The sequence below is a fragment of the Macaca mulatta genome, chromosome 16 (assembly GCF_049350105.2).
Source record: "Macaca mulatta isolate MMU2019108-1 chromosome 16, T2T-MMU8v2.0, whole genome shotgun sequence".
NCBI classification, from domain to species: Eukaryota; Metazoa; Chordata; class Mammalia; order Primates; family Cercopithecidae; genus Macaca; species Macaca mulatta.
Genome location: NC_133421.1, coordinates 76,231,547 through 76,250,032, shown reverse-complemented (window position 1 = coordinate 76,250,032; position 18,486 = coordinate 76,231,547). Strand labels below are relative to the sequence as shown.

The 18,486-nt window shown below is 43.6% G+C and overlaps 1 protein-coding gene across 4 annotated transcripts in view; it reads right to left on the bottom strand.

Moving 5' to 3' along the window:
• PRKCA (protein kinase C alpha) overlaps positions 1–18,486 on the bottom strand; it is a 529,459-nt gene that overhangs the window by 322,408 nt on the left and 188,565 nt on the right. For all 4 annotated transcript variants that reach the window (XM_077969623.1, XM_077969624.1, XM_015120147.3 and 1 more), the window contains 1 exon segment: positions 6,362–6,444. In XM_077969623.1, the coding sequence (XP_077825749.1) occupies positions 6,362–6,444 (83 nt within the window).

The following is an 18,486-nucleotide window of genomic DNA, read 5'->3' as shown; positions in this document are numbered from 1 at the left end:
AGGCGTAGTGGCATGTGCTTGTAGTCCCTGCTGCTCGGGAGGCTGAGGCAGGAGAAACGCATGAACCAGGCCCGGCACGGTGGCTCAAGCCTGTAATCCCAGCACTTTGGGAGGCCAAGACAGGCGGATCACAAGGTCAGGAGATCGAGGCCATCCTGGCTAACATGGTGAAACCCCGTCTCTACTAAAAAATACAAAAAACTAGCCGGGCGAGGTGGCGGGCGCCTGTAGTCCCAGCTACTTGGGAGGCTGAGGCAGGAGAATGGCGTAAACCCGGGAGGCGGAGCTTGCAGTGAGCTGAGATCCGGCCACTGCACTCCAGCCTGGGCGACACAGCGAGACTGTCTCAAAAAAAAAAAAAAAGGAAGCTGGGGGGCAGGGGGAGTTGTCATTGTGGCCCTAAGAACAGGACTGAGCTTAGTATGATTCTCTCAAAGTGATTCTCACTTAAGACACACAGAGAAAACAAAGAATTTTAAAAAGGGCCAGGTGCAGTGGCTCATGCCTGTAATCCCAGCACTTTGGAAGGCCTAGGTGAGTGGATCACCTAAGGTCAAGAGTTCGAGACCAGCCTGAACAAAATGGCAAAACCCCGTCTCTACTAAAAATACAAAAATTAGCCAGATGTGGTGGCGCATGCCTGTAGTCCCAGCTACTCAGGAGACCGAGACAAGAGAATCGCTTGAATTTGGAAGGTGGAAGCTGCAGTGAGCTGAGATAGCGCCACTACACTCCAGCCTGGGAAAAAGAGCGAGACTCCGTCTCAAGAAAAAAAAAAGAATTTTAAAAACGGCTGAATGTGCTAATAAACACACACACACAAATACATATCCACACATCCATGCACAGATGCCTAAGGGGAAGCCCCCAGACCTCGTTCTTCCTCTTCGTAGCAGGGTGGGCTTCATGAACAGACATAATTGAAAGTGAATGGTAACTCTTCTAAGAACAGGGAGGAGCTCTGCACTGACCAAGAAGATGCTGGTGAGCAAAGGTTTTAAGAAGTAGAGGAAGAAGTCTGGAAAGAGCCAGCCCTGCAGACCCCACACCACTAGCCCTTCCTGAATCCGCCCCGCCCCATCATGGCCAGAGCAGGGAAGAGAAGCCCATGGAGGCAGGTGATCAATGGCAGCCAAAGAAGCATGGGTCCTTGCTGCCCTCCAGCAGAGCAGAGCCACGCTCACTACTCCCACTGCCCCAGAAAGCAAGTCCTACTCTCCTTCTACCTGCCCTTGTCCGAGTCTGTGTCTTAATTTGGTGGAGAAGGGGGAAAAGCCATTTCTAAACACAGAGCACTTTTATCTTATTTTACGTTGTCTGATGAAACCTCGGATGCGGGAATGGGGTACTGGGCAGAGCTCCAAGCTGCATTCTGGGGCCACACACCTGGAAACATAAATCCTGCACCAACTCAAAGTGCCTTCCCAACCAACACCAGGTAAGAAGAGAATGGCTCATTCCACGAGCCACATACTGCAGCGTCCAAGCCTGAGCCCTGGCTGCAAAGTCAGGCAGCGCCAGGGAATGAGCTCACCAATAACGTTAGGTTCCTTTAAGTCTTCTGCTTTCATTTCTTCTCTACTCAGTGTGTATGGGGACAGACTTAAAGTCTAGGAATTGCTCGGCTTTTTGCTCTAGATTTGCTGGTACAGAATGCCATCTCATCCAGAAGGGGCAGAGGACCCTTGAGAAATTGGCCTGAGGATCTCCAGGGAGGGGCCTTCTGCTGAACCCGGGGGCCTTTTCTCTGCCAGGATTCCCTGCACTAATGCATACTCTCAACTACCACTGCTCCTTGAGTCTTGAAGAACATCTCTGTTCAAAAGAACTTTGTAATGTCTTCCCATCTGGCTACTGTAATCTGGGTACTGCTATTTTATGTCTCAGTACTTTTTCCCATCCTTTCATCTTGAAGATGGCAGAGCAGGTACAACATTTGAGGATTTCACAAGGATTGTACCTTCTTTTTCCCCGTCTGTGAATGTGTTAAGAGTCTGCCAAGCTCAGTTAAGGTACTATTAAGCAGCATATGAACAGGACATCTTAACCATTCTCCATGGTATGAAAAAAAAAATCCCAATTTAAAATTTTCAAATTTTTCAGGGGAAGAATGCTTCGGGCAGTTTTTTTTTTTTTCTCTTAAATTCTGAAACCTCCCATTATTTTCACTGGTCTTTCTCCTTGAGCCTGCTGGCAGGCATTTTTTATTGGATCGATTTCTAAGACACTGAAAAGGACTGGAGAATAAGATAATTCTCAAGATGGTAAAATAAGCCTGCTAGTTTTCTAAACACCTGACCAGAATTTTCAACAAATGCACCAAGGAATAGCTGTCAATGTGCTCCACTGGCTGCACAACCCAGTCAAGCCACCAACGCCTCGTTTCTCTTCATGACCAATTGCCTTGAAAGAATCAGCCACAAGCCCACTGGATACTCAAGAGATAACATATGACAGTACCTCAGATCATTTTTGCCTTAGCTGTCTCCTCATCGATAAAATAAGGTCAACCCAGATAAATCCTTAATACCCCTTCTGGCTCAATACTCCTGGGATTTGCAGAAAAATGGTATTCAGAAAAGGATAAAATAAGAACATTCTAGCATCTCAGCTCAGTTCTACCTCCCAATGCCTTCATGATTTTCCAACTATCTCCCTGGTACAGGACAGTTTGATCATCCTGTACCTTCATAAGATTTGCTTGCAGATTTGCAGAGTAAGTAAAATCATCCTGCACACAGCCAGTCAACACTTCTCAGGCCTTGGCTGCAGAAAGCCCTAGTCATAGGTCTCTCGCGCCAAAGACCAAAAATCAGATTTTCTCCTTTCTCTTCCAAGATCATGGTGCCAGCAGATTCTGTATCTGGCGCAAGCTGGGCTCTGCTTCCTGGATGATGCCTTTTCGCTGTGTACTCACATAACAGAAGGGTTAAAAGGGGAAATGGCAGTAACAGCTCCCTTGTACCTCTCTTACAAGGGAGCTGGTCCCATTCAGGAAGGCCCCACCTCATGGCTGAATCACCTCCTAAAGGACCCACCTCTTCATACAATCACACTGCAGTTAAGTTTCAGCATACGGATTTTCGGGGATATGGACCATTAGGAGACATATTCAGTGTGAGATGTCTGACACTGGCAGTCAGAATCTGCTGGCACCTTGATCTTGGACTTCCCAGCCTCCAGAACTGTGAAAAAACATTTCCTATTAATTACAAATTACCCAGTCTACAGTATTTTGTGTTGGCAACAGGAACAGACTATGACCAAAGTGAAACCCCTGTTCTGCCCCATCTCACTCTCCCAAATACATGCTCTCCCTCCAGAGTCCCCATGGCTTTCATGTACCTCCATCCATTCACATGTTCATGCCAGAAACCAGGGAGTCATTTTCAACATCTCCATCTCCCCGATCCAACAATGACCAAGAACTGCAGATCTGGCTCCTAAACATATCTTGAATGAGTTGACTCTGTCTATCCCCAGTGCGTCCGTCTACACCAAGCCCCTATGACATCGCCCAGAGGAGAGGTACCTCTACACAGTATTCTCCAGCCTTTGCTATTTCCCCATCTCCACCAGTACACCAAGCGCACTTCCTGCCCAATCCATTTCTTAGAAGGCAACCAGAGTAACCTTTTTAAGATGCAAATCGGACCACATCATTTTTAGGTTAAAACCTTTCCTGAGCCCCCAGTGCTCCTAAGAGTGTGCCCAAAATCCTTGCCAGACACCCAACTCCCAGCTTTCTGTTATTGATTAAACTTCCCACATCTTGGCGTTCTCACTTGCTCTTCCCTTTGTCTCAAACATCCTTTTCCAGGGCCCCATACAGCTCAGCATGCATGTGTGCACACACACACCCCCTTCCTTTCGTCTGCCTATCTCCTACCCATGCATCAAGCTCAGTTTAAATGCAATAGGTCCCTTAGAGAAACCTGCTCAGTGTACATGTATCCTATTTTAATGAGTGATATGTTAATGTCTGCCTTCCCCGTGCAGAACGTCCAGGAGGGTAAGGAGCACATCTCCGTGCTTAGTGTTATACCCCAGGACCCAGCACAGACTTTGGCCCATTATGGGTTCTCAATAAAGAATATTTAAGCGAAAGAATGAAAAAGTAGGAGGGGGGAAAAAAGGGAAGAGAAGAGGGACAAACTACTCACATCCTGAAGCCTGCCCGTCCTCCCTCCCCGTTCTTGACTGCCCATACTCCCTCCCCATTCTTGATGGGGCAGAAATGGGAGGAGAGAGAAGAGAGGAAAGAAAAAAAAAAAACAGCAAGATGAAGATGGGAATGATGAGCAAGGAAGTGAAGGCTGTGACATGAGGTTTTAGACAACTCCAAACAAGGTCAATAGGACTTGGCATTTTGGAAAAGTTAGTACTTTATGTTCCAGCTATTTCTACCTCTAAAATGCCCTAAAGGAAGACAATATTCCACAATGTTCCAGAAGAGAAGGATGGAAAGTGGCACAATGTTCCAGAAGAGAAGGATGGAAAGTGGCGGGGGCCGGGGGGCAGGGCGGGGGCATGACACTAACTAGTTTTGTTTGTATGCAGCCAAGTCACTCAACATTCATGGACTTGGACTTCCTTGTCCATGAAGTTATAAAACAAGATGACCCCTGAGCTTCCTCTGGCTCCCATGTCCTGGGAGCCTTTGTGGAACCCGTGGTGGCTCAGAACCCACAACAGGCACTCTATCTTGCCTCCACGAGCACCCTAACCCCATTGTGCATGTTCCTGTGCACTGAACACCAAACAGCAATTTTCCTCTTATTTGTGTTACAATAACGTAAACTGGAATCCCTCAGAGCACGCTGCAAAAATGTCATCTTTCGCAGAGGGAAGAATTGAGTCTTGCCTGCACTGAGAAAGCCGCTTTCAAATCAAAGTTTCCTGATGGGAACAGGCATTAAAGATGGGAATCGCTTCAAGCACACAACTTGAGTGACTGAACTGATCAAGCAAAAGCAATTCAGAACAGAAATGTCCAGTCTTCTAAGCCTGCCTGACAATTTTTTTAATTCAGTTAAAATATTACTTTTCATATAACGGCTGAAGTTTCTCTCCATCCAACATATTTTAGACATTGGTATTTTCCATGACTCCTTTGTGGATCCTTTTTTTCTTTTTTCTTTTTTTTGAGACGGAGTTTTGCTCTTGTTGCCCAGGTTAGATTGCAATGGCACAATTATCTTGGCTCACCACAACCTCTGCCTCGCGGGTTCAAGCAATTCTTCTGCCTCAGCCTCCTGAGGAGCTGGGATTACAGGATGCGCCACTATGCCCGGCGAATTTTGTATTTTTAGTAGAGATGGGGTTTCTCCATGTTGGTCAGGCTGGTCTCGAATTCCCAACCTCAGGTGATCCGCCCACCTCAGCCTTCCAAAGTGCTGGGATTACCGGCGTGAGCCACCGTGCCTGGTCTGTGGATCCATTTTTAAGTACAGAAGAGATGCAACAGAGACCATCAGAATTGTCCACAAAGAGAGGAAATTATGTGTTCACACATGGGCAACTTCAGAGATCACTGTTCAGTGAAACAGATGCTAAATTATTTCAATCAGCCGCAGCATTGATAATATACACTTAAAAGGCAGCAAGAATCCCCGGGAGTAAACCAGGAGTAGTTTGTTACATTGGCCCAAAGCAATGATGCTCCTATTGGTTTATTTCAGCTTAGAAGTAAACTGAAGGGTGGCCAGGCCCAGTGGCTCACACCTGTAGCACTTTGGGAGGCCAAGATGGGCAGATCGCTTGAGGTCAGGATTCAAGAACAGCCTGCCAACATGATGAAACCCCATGTCTACTAAAAATACAAAAATTAGCTGTGCGTGGTGGTGCACGCCTTATAGTCCCAGCTACTCAGGAGGCTGAGGCAGGAAAATCACTTGAACTTGGAAGGCAGAGGTTGCAGTGAGCTGAGATCGTGTCACTGCACTCCAGCCTGGGCAACAGTGTGAGACTCCAAGGAAAGGACAGGGACAGGGACAGGGAAAAGGAAAAGGAAAAGGAAAGGAAAGAAACTGAAGGGTGATAAATGTTCATTATAAAATCTGTCAACAACTGCATTGTGTTTATGAAAGCTATTACGATAAATTTGGTGGATTTAGTCAATGCAGCTGCTCAGAGTGGAACAGTACATGCTAACAAGAAATTCTCCTACAAGAATTTCTCTAAGATGTAGTCCAGAGCTCGAATGAGCTATAAATCTGCTCATTAGTAGAAGCCAACGTTCTATGGGAATTGAGTCTTCCCATTAATAGTAAGTGCCAAAACAAACAGTTGTACAGGCGTTAAAAAAATTAAAGTTCAGAAATCCACATTGACATCAACTCATGATTTCCAGAATACTTACATCAGTGTCGGGTCCCTTATCTGCACCCGGACAAGAAAAAGTAACAAATTCATGGCACCTCTTGTGGACCACAAAACAGCAAACTGGTGGAGAGAAAAGAAAACTAAAATTAGAATAGACATGATTTAACATACGAGCTTTATTTTCCAAACAGAGATACTTGCTGTTAGAAGTCAATTTAATTTCACTACAGACGGAATCTGATAAACAGCAATCAGAAGGCATTTCATTCTAGAATCAGCAACATTTGGTATTGATTAGACTCATAGATAACAGAGTCCCAAAATGCCAGCACTGACAGGGCCACAAACAGTGCCTCTTACTCTCTGAAGTTGAAGGAGAGGAGAATCAGAGATTGTAAGACAGTTTCCCAAAGTAGAAACCGGTAATCAAAATTTAAAATAGTTTGTGCCATCCTAGCCAGGTGCGGTGGTTCACGCCTGTAATTCCAGCACTTTGGGAGGCCAAGGCAGGTGGATCACTTGAGGTCAGGAGTTCCAGAGCAACCTGGCCAACACAGTAAAACCCCATTTCTACTAAAAATACAATAACAAAAAAAAAATGAGCTGGACATGGTGATGGGCGCCTGTAATCCCAGCTACTTGGGAGGTTGAGGCAGGAGAATTGCTTGAACCTGGGAGGCGTAGGCTGCAGTGAGCCAAGATCCATGCTACTGCACTCCAGACTGGGCAACAAGAGTGAAACTCCGTCCCAAAAAAATAAAATAAAATAAAATAAAATAAAATAAAATACTTTGCACCATCCTATAGCAACACACTAACACACACATAAATGTATATAAACATTATATTCTGTGGGTGAAATAAAATATAAAGATAATAACTGATTATAAATAATGTGAGTATCCCCAAATGTGGGTTGCAGGACTTCCTCAGCAGAATTCGGAACTTAATAAACTCATTCAGACACAAATGCAATCTACAGAAAACACACCTTTGAAATGAAACAAAACAAAACAATCTTAGGAAACACCTTAACACCTTCGTGTATCTGTCTTTTTGCTACAGATGCTGTCACCAGTTGGGAGAGTTCCTGCAAATTCAGCAAAATCTACTACCCAGTAAATATTTTCAGAGCTTAACATGGTTTTGATAAATAGTCCTGAGGATGAATCAACAAAGTAATTGTTATAGAATGTAATCCCCTAAGAGGTTTGTTTTTTTTCTCCAGACAGGGTCTCACTTTGTCACCCAGGCTGGAATGCAGTGGGGTGATCTTGGCTCACTGCAGCCTCAGTCTCCTGGGTTCAAGAAATCCTCCTGCCTCAGACCCACAAGTAGCTGGGAATACAGGTGAGCGCCACCACACCCTGCTAATTTTTACATTTTTGTAGAGACAGGGTTTCACCATGTTGCCCAGGCTGGTCTCGAACTCCTAAGCTCAAGCAATCTGCCCGCCTTGGCATCCCAAAGTGCTGGGATTATAGGCGTGAGCCACTGCACATGGCCCCCTAAAAGGTTTGTATTGATGGTAATAATATAGAGGGTGCAAAAAATACATGACCTAGTTAGTCTCTCCTTGAAAGCTTGAAGTCTAGCTCCAAAAAGGTATCATCTACTACTCTTATCATTTGTTGAATAATAACAACATGTTAAAAAACAGTATACCCTCAGAAATACTAGGTTAGTCATAAGTCTTTACTGCATGCTATGGTTTGATTGCAAGTCAGCTCTGAAACCCGTGTTGAAATTTGGTTGCCATAGTGGCAGTTTTGGGAGATGGGACCCTTGGAGAGTAACTCGGCCATAAGGGCTTTGCCCTCAGTGGTAGAATCAACGTCATTATAAAAGGGTGAGTAGAGCCCCCTTCTGTCTCTATGCCCTTCTGTCTCTATGCCCTTCTGTCTCTATGCCCTTCTGTCTCTATGCCCTTCTGTCTCTATGCCCTTCTGTCTCTATGCCCTTCTGTCTCTATGCCCTTCTGTCTCTATGCCCTTCTGTCTCTATGCCCTTCTGCCTTCTGCCACGTGAAGATAAGGTCTTCGTCCCCCTGGGAGCGTGCAGTAAACAGGCCCTTGCTCAATGCTGGCACCTTGATCTCGGACTTCCCAGCCTCTAGAACCGTGAGAACACAAATTTCTGTTCTTTACCAATCACCTAGTCTCAGGTATTCTGTTACAGCAGCAAAAATGAACTAAGACGCTGCACAAGGAAGGTTAGAGCTTCCCAAATGTGTGGCTCATATGCTGTTTTCTCCTCTCACCAGTGACAATGCAGTTCCCTGCACATATGGCAGTAGACACAGAAGACCAAATGGGTGAGTCATTTCCGTAGGTGGAAGAGGGTGGCAAGATGGCTCAGAGCTGAAATCTCAAGAGGAGCCCAGAGTACTGGGAGGGCCGCGAGTGGCCAGTAAGAAATTCAGAAAAGCCTCGGAAGTCACTGAAAGGTTCTGCACCAAGAGTAACACACACAAAAACAATGCTTTAGAAGTGCAAATGGTGGTAATAGGAAGAATTTAACAGAATAGATTGAGGCCTATGATGCCCCGTTAAAAGCCTCTTGCACAGTCTAGGTATGAAAGTAATTGCCCATCATCATGCAGGCTGCTAAGAAATGGAAGTAACAGAGGCCAGGGAAATTACATAAGAACGATGAGACTTGCTGACTGATCACACAGCACCATTAACTGGCATCCTATCACGTGCCAGGCTGTTGCTGTTGTTGTGCTAGGTCTCTTCACATGCATTAGCAAGTTGAATCCTCATAACAATACTCCTTAATATGCTGCAATATCTATATTTTATGGATGGGAAAATGCTGCCCAGATCCCCCACATCTAGCATGCTGTACGACAGTAGAGTGAATGCTCGTGAACAGGAGACAGGAAGGGAGGCAGGGAGGACAGACAGATGGATAGATGAATGAACCAACAAACAGAGGATGGTCTTTCCCAAGGTGAGTCACCGTGTGATGGAACCAGATTCATGCTAAGAGTTGCGGGACACCACGGCCCCCTCTCCTTTCCTCATGTCATATCCACTGGCAGGATTTCCAGAGCAGAAAGGGTATAGAGCTGATGCCAAGATTTTTTACATGGGTAACAGGAAAATGGGTACATGACAAAATAGACACACACACACACACACAAATATACCTACACAGACATATACATATACACAAATATAAAACCCAGAGGATGAAGATATGTTATATTAGGGAAACAGAATCATGGATAATTCTTTTTAAAGAGTTTTCTTTTAAGGTAATCATAATATAATGTGATTGTAAAAATACACATTTTAAAGGTACTCATGATACCATGTCACTGTAAAAATACACTTTTTAAAAAAGAAAATGCATGCCTGATACTGAGCAGACAAAGAGCCAGATATCCAAACAGGCACCATCCACAGAAAGGGGACAAGTGGAGGTGTCTTAAAGCAAGCATCCCTTTATAGGGGGAGGTACCCTGGGTGAGGGATCCTGCTGGCTGCGGAGCACGCTGGCCACACCTGTCTGCCCTGCACAGTCAGGGGCAGGAGGAGGTGAGTGTGAAGTGAAGAAAACAGCCCTCTTGGCTGCCCAGGCAGCACGGAGACACTCAAAGGGCAGTGCTTAGCTCCTACAAGCCCTGAGAGAAGTGGCCTTTCCACGGTGTTTCTGCTAAAAGCATCTTGATTGCAAAACTCTCGAAGGATGGATAATAAAGCTGTGCTGTGATGGCACAAATTAATCTGACCTGCTTGCTCTCCCCAGGCACAAAGTCATCTTTCATCCACTGGAATTAGAAAGATAAATTACCAAAGGAAAAAGGTTACAGGGGCATTACTTCCTCATCATGGTTTATTACAGATGCAGTGTTTTGGGTGGAAAATAAGTATTCTTATTCCCTACTTAATCGTTCAAACATTTGGGCCTTTCATCTCTTTTTAAAAAAAACATCTCCACATTCAGATGAACACTGTTAAGAAAACTCACACTTATCAAATCTCATGGAAGAAGAGTTTGCTTTTTGTATCTGTTCTTTCTGTCTACGATTTACATGTCAATGCAATTATGTATCTACAGCAGGAAGTATTTCTATTGTACACCTCAAAAAAAATCTCTTATGTCAAATTTTATCATAAGACGACCCAGGCCCTCATTAGCCACTATAATTTGCAAGAGCAGCAACAAGCCTTACCTATCCCAAATTAATTTCCTCCCAGCCTTCCTTAACTACCCCCTCCCCACCTACCTTACAGGAAAGCTTCCCATTTGAAGGACTGGATTCACCCTGTGAGAGGCAGACAGAAGCGCCATGTGTTTCCAGGCAGCCAATCACAGACACGTTATCTGAAGGATAAAGAACCCTCCAAGCCTATTTGAAGACTCAAAATTCAGAATGGATGATCTCCAAAGGAAGAAGAAAGAGAATGTGCCCAATCCTGGTAACTAAGGAGAAAAAACCCAGATGCCCCCTCTCCTCTCCAACACCCCCACTTACCCTGAGGGGAGCAGGAAAGAGGAGCTTGGAGGTTGGCTGACGCCGGCTGGACGCAGCATGTGCCTGGGAAAGGCTGCCCCAGAAAACTGAGCAACAGCCAGAGGTTTCAAAAATCACAGATGGCTGGCCTTGATCTTTGGGTTCAAGTTCCAAACGAAATTGGATAATGCATATTTTGTAAGACAATCTAAGGAAGACATTTGAGAAGTCTTGCTAGTGTTGCTGAAAGAGGAAAAGACTGGCTCAGTAAAACAAAAGGATGCACTGGGTTTACCTGGAGATGGACAACACAGGCTTTCCCCTGGCTAAAAATCAGAAGCTATTGCTTTTTGTCTTTTTTTTTTTTATTTGGGACTCTAAAGGAATTCATCTAACCACAGTATATGAAGCAAAGGAAATTGGAGTAAAGAGGTAATAAGGTGGTACCTGTTACATAGCAAACCTTCAACAAACATCTGCCTGACCTTGGCAGAAGGAACTTAAAGACAGCAGCCACTCAGCTGGGAGGAAGTGGAGACATGTCATGGAAGATTCCACCCGATGACTGGCGTGGGGGCCGCTCTTGGCCCTTAAACAGGTCTTTGCTCCAGCAAGCACAGGCTATCCAACAAAAACTCACTCAGAGACGGAAACTCATCTTTAAAGACTTTGGGTCACCTCTGGTTATATAACTCAATGAGAGGTTTTAAAACAGGCAGCTATCCTGCAGCTTCCAGTCCAAGTAAATCTTCGTTCAATTATTTCTAAGCACAAAATCACTTTCCTCTAATCCTCTACGTAATACGTGTATGCTCCCCAGCAGTGATGGATGACACAGGAAATGCACAAATCACACTGAGCAAATGACATGGTGGGACAAAAAACTAATAAAGACCACAGACTTGGCCAAGTAACAAATCTTGACATTACCTGGCTTTAAAACTGAGAACACCCAATCTACTGATCCATATTCCTTGCTAATCTTGCTTATAGAAGTAAACTAGATGGAAATTAAGCAGAGTTTTCATCACTTGTCAAAAGTATATTTCAGAAACAGAACAAGTAACAGTCACCTGTGTTTGGCTCAAGAATTCATATGGCCAGAAGCAGTGGGTCACGCCTGTAATCCCTGCATTTTGGGAGGCTGAGGTGGGCAGATCACTTGAGGTTAGGAGTTCAAGACCACCCTGGCCAATATGGGAAAACCCCGTCTCTACTAAAAATACAAAAGTTAGCAAGGCTTGGTTGCTTGTGCCTGTAATCCCAGCTACTTGGGAGGCTGAGGCAGGAGAATCACTTGAATCCGGGAGGGAGGGGTTACAGTGAGCTGAGATCACGCCACTGCACTCCAGTCCAGCCTGGGTGACGGAGCAAGTCTCCGTCACAAAAAAACAACAACAAAAAAGAATTTATAAAAATTTTGGGAAAAGTTGAGGTGTACTTTGACACTGCCATGTTGATTCTGAATTGTGATTCATGAATAATGCCACAGTGAACACTGGTGTGCAGATATCTGTTTGGGTTCTTGCTTTTGATTCTTTTGGGGCTATGTCTAGGAGTGGAATTGCTTGGTCATATGGTAAATCAATGTTTAATTTTCGGGAGAACCAACAAACTGATTTCCCAGCAACTGCACCATTTTACATTCCCACCAGCAATGGACACAGACTCCAGTTTCTCAATTGGTTCTCAATTGAGTGGTTCTCAATTGTGCTCACGAGCTTAAAGAGAATAAAAAGCAGCAAAGGGTGTGCTGAAGGCAAACACTCTTGTAAGGGGAATAGCACTCCCTCTGATGCTGCTCTCCCCATGAATTTGAATAATTTAGCAACAATGAGTCTTGGCCCATGAGACACACACAGGGACCTCAGAGTACCTTGTTTCGGTGTCAAAAGTCATCACCCTATGGATGGATGAGCTGGGGCTCGCAACGCTGGACAACGTTTCCTAGAGTGATCTTGAGCAAATGGTAAGTCCAGAGGCTTTTTCCATACTCCATTCGTGAAGAGAGGTTTACAGAAAAATGAAAAGAATATGGCAAACTGATGCCACAGATAGAGGAATCAGATGCAGCACAGTGCTCCTAGTCAATCAAGGCAAATTCCTCCTCAAGCATGCAACCAACATGAATCACACACACGTCAGCCATGGTTCCAAGCTGAGGGAAAATTCCAATTAAAAGTAATTCATCACCACTTCATACCCTTTAGAATGGCTATTATCTAAAAAGGAAAAGAATGGGGCCGGGCATGGTGGGTCACACCTGTCATCCCAGCACTTTGGGAGGCCGAGATCGGCAGATCACTAGAGGTCAGGAGTTTGAGACCAACCTGGTCAATATGGTGAAACCCTGTCTCTATTAAAAATACAAAAATTAGCCAGGCGTGGTGGTGCTCGCCTGTAATCCCAGCTACGTGGGAGGTTGAGGGAGGAGAATCGCTTGAACCCAGGAGGCAGAGGTTGTAGTGAGCCGAGATCGCGCCAATGCACTCCAGCCTGGGTGACAGAGCAAGACTCCATCTCAAAAAAAAGAAAAGAATGGGTAAAATGACAAGTGTCGCCAAGGATGCAGAGAAATTGGAGCCTTTGTCCATTGCTGGTGGGAATGTAAAATGGTGCAGTCGCTGGGAAATCAGTGTTGGTTCTCTCCAAAATTAAACATAGAATTACCATATGACCCAGCAATTCCACTCCTGGACATAGACCCAAAAGAATCAAAAGCAAGGACCTAAACAGATATCTGCACACCAGTGTTCACTGCAGCATTATTCATGATAGACAATAAGAAACAACCCAAATATCCGTCAATGATATATAAACAAAATGTGGCATATACATACAATGAAATATGACTCAACCTTAAAAAATGAAACTCTGACCCATGCTACATCATCAATGAACCTTGAGAGTGTTATGCTACGTGAAATAAGCCAGACACAAAAGGGCAAATATTGTATGGTTCCACTCATATGAGGTACCTAGGACAGGCAAATTTATAGAAACACAAAGTAGAATAGAAGTGATCAGTTGTGGGCAACGGGGAGAATAGGGAGTTAGTGATTAATAGGTACAGAGTTTGTTTGAAATGATAAAAATGAGTTCTGGGGGGCCAGGTGCGGTAGCTCATGCCTGTAATCCCAGCTCTTTGGGAGGCCAAGGCAGGTGGATCACCTGAGGTCAGGAGTTCAAGACCAGCCTGGCCAACATGGTGAAACCCCCATCTCAACTAAAAACACAAAAAATTAGCCAGGCGTGGTGGTGGGCGCCTGTAATCCCAACTACTTGGGAGGCTGAGGCAGAAAAATCACTTGAACCCAGGAGGCAGAGGTTGCAGTGAGCTGTGATCCCACCATTGTACTCCAGCGTGGGTAACAAGAGCAAAACACCATCTCAAAAAAAAAAAAGCAGGGGAGGGTTCTGGAAATGGATGGTAGTGATGGTTGTCTAACACTGGGAATGTACTTAATGCCACTGACTTGTACATTTAAAATGGTTAAAGTGGTAAAATCTTATACATAACCTACAATAAAAATTTTTAACTTATCAACCTAAAGCAATATTTATGAAATTATAAATAAGAGGAATAGGAAGAGGCAGTAAGAGCCTTGCTTATATAGACTTTTTATGATTACTTGTGTTCATAGTTGAGTTCATTATGACATCAAAAAAAAAAAGGATTTGGGCCAGGTGTGGTTGTTCATGCCTGTAATCCTAGCACTTTGGGAGACCAAGACAGGCAGATCACTTGAGGTCAAGAGTTCAAGACCAGCCTGGCCAACATGGCAAAACCCTGTCTCTACTAAAATTACAAAAATTAGCTAGGTGTGGTGTTGCATGCCTGTAATCCCAGCTACTTGGGTGGCTGAGGTGGGAGGATGACTTGAACCCAGGAGGTGGAGGTTGCAGTGAGCTGAGATCACGCCACTGTACTCCAGCCTGGGTGACAGTGTGAGACCCTGTCTCAACGAAAGAAAGAATGAAAGAAAAGAAAGGAAGTAAAAGGAAAGGGAAAGGAAGGAAGGAAGGAAAAGAAAGAAAAGAAAGGATGAAAGAAAGATTTTGCTTCCATTCTATAAAATTCTAAATAAAATCAGTGTTGGCATAAAGTGGAGACAAAGGGAAAATTCAGACTTCAGAGCAAAGGACTCACATAATCTTTGAGGACTGAAGACATGTTCCTTGCATCCTCCCTGCTCGCTTGAGCACATAATTGTCAATAATGATGGTGGAAGTGAGGCCCCTCAGGCTGCAGGCTTGGCTTTCCTGCCAAACTACTGAGACATTTGGTCACTTAATCTATATGCAAAATGGGTTCATCCCTATTCACACCTAACATGGATTGCTATATTCATTGAGGGGGAAATATATGTGTGTGTGTGTGTGTGTGTGTGTGTGTGTGTGTGTGTGTGTGTGTGTGTGTGTGTATGTGCTGCTAAGGGTCATTTTCCATTTCTCCTTTAAAAAATAATTTCCTTTCCTTTCACCCTCAAGTCCATGTCATTTCAAATTCAGGTCACAGTCATGTAAAACGGAACACAGGAATAGAAATTCCCTATTATCCAAAATTAATGAAGAAAAAGCCATTATGTAACAAATTCTGAATTCTGGAAAGAATCTACTAAATATAATAGTTAGACTTTGCTTAGAAGAGAAGACTGGTAGCTGAGCTTCCTTGAATTCTTTTTTTAAATACATAAATGGTTGCCATCACGTGAGATGGTTCTAATTAAATTTTGCTTAGCTAGAAGGGATTAATGAAAGGCAACGTCACAACAGAATACAATGAAAGGAAAATCTCTAAGGCAAGTCAACTGCTTTCAGCTTTGTAGGGAAAGTAATGAAAAAGTGAGCTTATATTATATCTACATGTTAAAAGAAAATTATTGGTTTCAGATTTGTAACAATGAAAACAGTCTTCTCCTGGGATACACATTAAAAGTCGTATGAAAACAAATCAAATAAATGCACTGTATCACATATTATAAAGAATGTCATTCTTCAGACAGCACCTTGATTCTGCCTTTCAGCATCTGTGCACGTGCTCCCAATGAACTCTTTAGAAAATCCAGTATTCCCAATTCTAAGCAGGCAAGCCTCTTTCCCCCTTCTTTAGAAGATTCATCTTTAATTCTTCCCTTGCCTTCTTTTTCTCTCATTTCAGCAAAGACTGGTGAGCATCTTTCGTGCATTTTTCCCTGGTTGGACCTGAGGTACACTTTGAAGACAGGGCTGAGATTGAACATGGGATGTGAAGGAGAGTCAAGAATGGCCCTCAGCTTCCGGTCAGAGCAACTGAGTAAAGGGTGTTGCCATTCTGCAACCAAGAGGTGAGCCTTATGATGAAACTGAGAATACAGAAGACTCAGAGGAGAAAGAAAGAAACCAGATCTTGGCGTCAGCAAGGCTATCGCCTTCAGACTGCTCAGTCACGCGAACTATTAAATACCCTTTAAAAACGTCATTTTCTTCATTTACATACCATATAATACACTTGAATCCACAAAGTCATATCATACATGCTTTTACTGTTCACGCCAGTTTGAATGAGTTTTCTGTACTTTCCACAGAAAGAATTCTAAATGCTAAAGGGTGAACTGGCAGGTTGTAGAAAATGAACAGAGAAGACCAAGGGGCAAGTTAAGAATTAACTTGGACGTGGGGACTTGCAACCTGAGTATTACACAAGCTTAAAGAGGAGAAACTACTCTTCATGTTGTTTAAACAGGAGTTTTATGCTACAGGGCATTATGGTCTGGACAAAATTTTGGGGCAAGACCTCAAAAGCACAGACAACAAAAGCAAAAACAGACAAATGGGATTACATCAAGCTAAGAAGCTTCTGTGCAGCAAAGGAAACAAAGCAAAGAAACAACCTTCAGAATTGGAAAAAACAGTCTCAAACTCTTCACTCAACAATTTTAAAATGGGCAAAAGACCTGAACAGACATTTCTCAAAAGACGACAAACAAATGGCCAACAGGTAGAAGAAAAAACGTTCATCATCACTAAATATGAAGGAAATGCAAAACGAAAACCACCGTAATATCTCACCACAGTTAGAATGGCTATTATGAAAAGGACAGAAAAAGAACAGATGCTGGTGAGGATGCAGAGAAAAGGGAAGGCTGGGATGCTGCTGGAGGGAATGTGAAGTGGTAGAGCCACTACAGAAAGCACTATGGACGTTCCCAAACAACTAAACACAGAGCTACCATCAGATCCACCAATCCCACCGCTGCGTATACATCGAAAGAAAGGAAATCAGTCTATCGGACATCTGTAATCCCACATTCACTGCAGCATCACTCACTATAGCCAAGATACAGCATCAACCTAATGCCCATCAACAGATGAATGGATGAAAAAGATGTAGTATGTCTACAAAATGGAATATTATTCAACCATAAAAAAAGAATGAAATCCTATCATTTGCAGCAACATGAATGGAACTGGAGGTCATTATGTGACGTGACATAAGCCAGGCACAGGAAGACAAACATCATATGCTCTCATTCATATGTGGGAGCTAAAAAAGTGGATCTCACAGAGGTAACGAGTAGAATGGTGGCTGCCACCAGACGCTGGGAAGAAAAAAGAGGAGAAAGGGCTGAAGACCAGTTAGTTAACAGGTTCAAAAATGCAGTTAGATAGGAGGAATAAGTTCTAGTAATAGATAGTACAGCAGGGAAATTATAGTTAATAACTTACTGTATATTTCAAAATAGCTAGAAGAAAAAGATTTGTCATGTTCCCAACACAAAATATAAACGTTTGAGATGATGAATATTTCAGTTGCCCTGATTTTATCATTACACATTGTATGTAGATATATAATAGCTGTACATATTTTGGGGGTGCTTCTGATATTTTGATACCTGTGCACATGCTCCCAATGAACTCTGTGGATGGTATTTTGATGCCTGTATCAAAATATCAGATGTATCCCCAAAATATGTACAACTATTATAGATCAATAAAAAATAATGAAACAATAAACAGGGGTCTCAATTTAAGAAAAGTTAAATATAATATGCTGCTAGGTAACCCAGATAGATGTCAGGCAAGCAGGTGTAAATTCAAGGTTAGAAGCCAAAAGACAATGGGAGACTGTGGACCAAGCCCTGAGAGGTGTCTTCATGGTGAGGGAGAACTGCAAGGCGAGTCCTGGAAACACCCAAGTTTTGTGTTTGATGGTAGAAAGGACGAGGCTGTCTGAGGGGTGGGAAGAATCAGGAGAGAGCAGGGGGCTGGAGAGGGTTGAGGGAAGAAAAATCTCAAGAACAGTTGGGCAATCACCAGTATAAAGGATTCCTTCCAGAGCCAAGGAGAGAAGATGAGAATGGTGATGGGATGTGGTCATTACTCGCCCATCATGGCCCAGAAGCCACACACTTAGAAGGATGCAGATGATGACAGTGACACGTTTGCTAACAGATTTATTCATTTCAACTTATTCCCATATTCAACTCAGAACTACAATGAAATAGATTTTTCTCATATTGACTAAGAATATACATGAATGAAATCTTGAGTACCTGTAGCATAAAAGGGTATCTGCTCTATGGAAAGAACAACAGCAACAAAACTCTTACAGATAAGTATATGACGAATCACGCAAAAATATTTAAAGAGAAGCCCAGAGGTTTACTTTGGAAAACTCAGATCAAGCAGTGTTTGGGGACTGACTTCAGAATCAT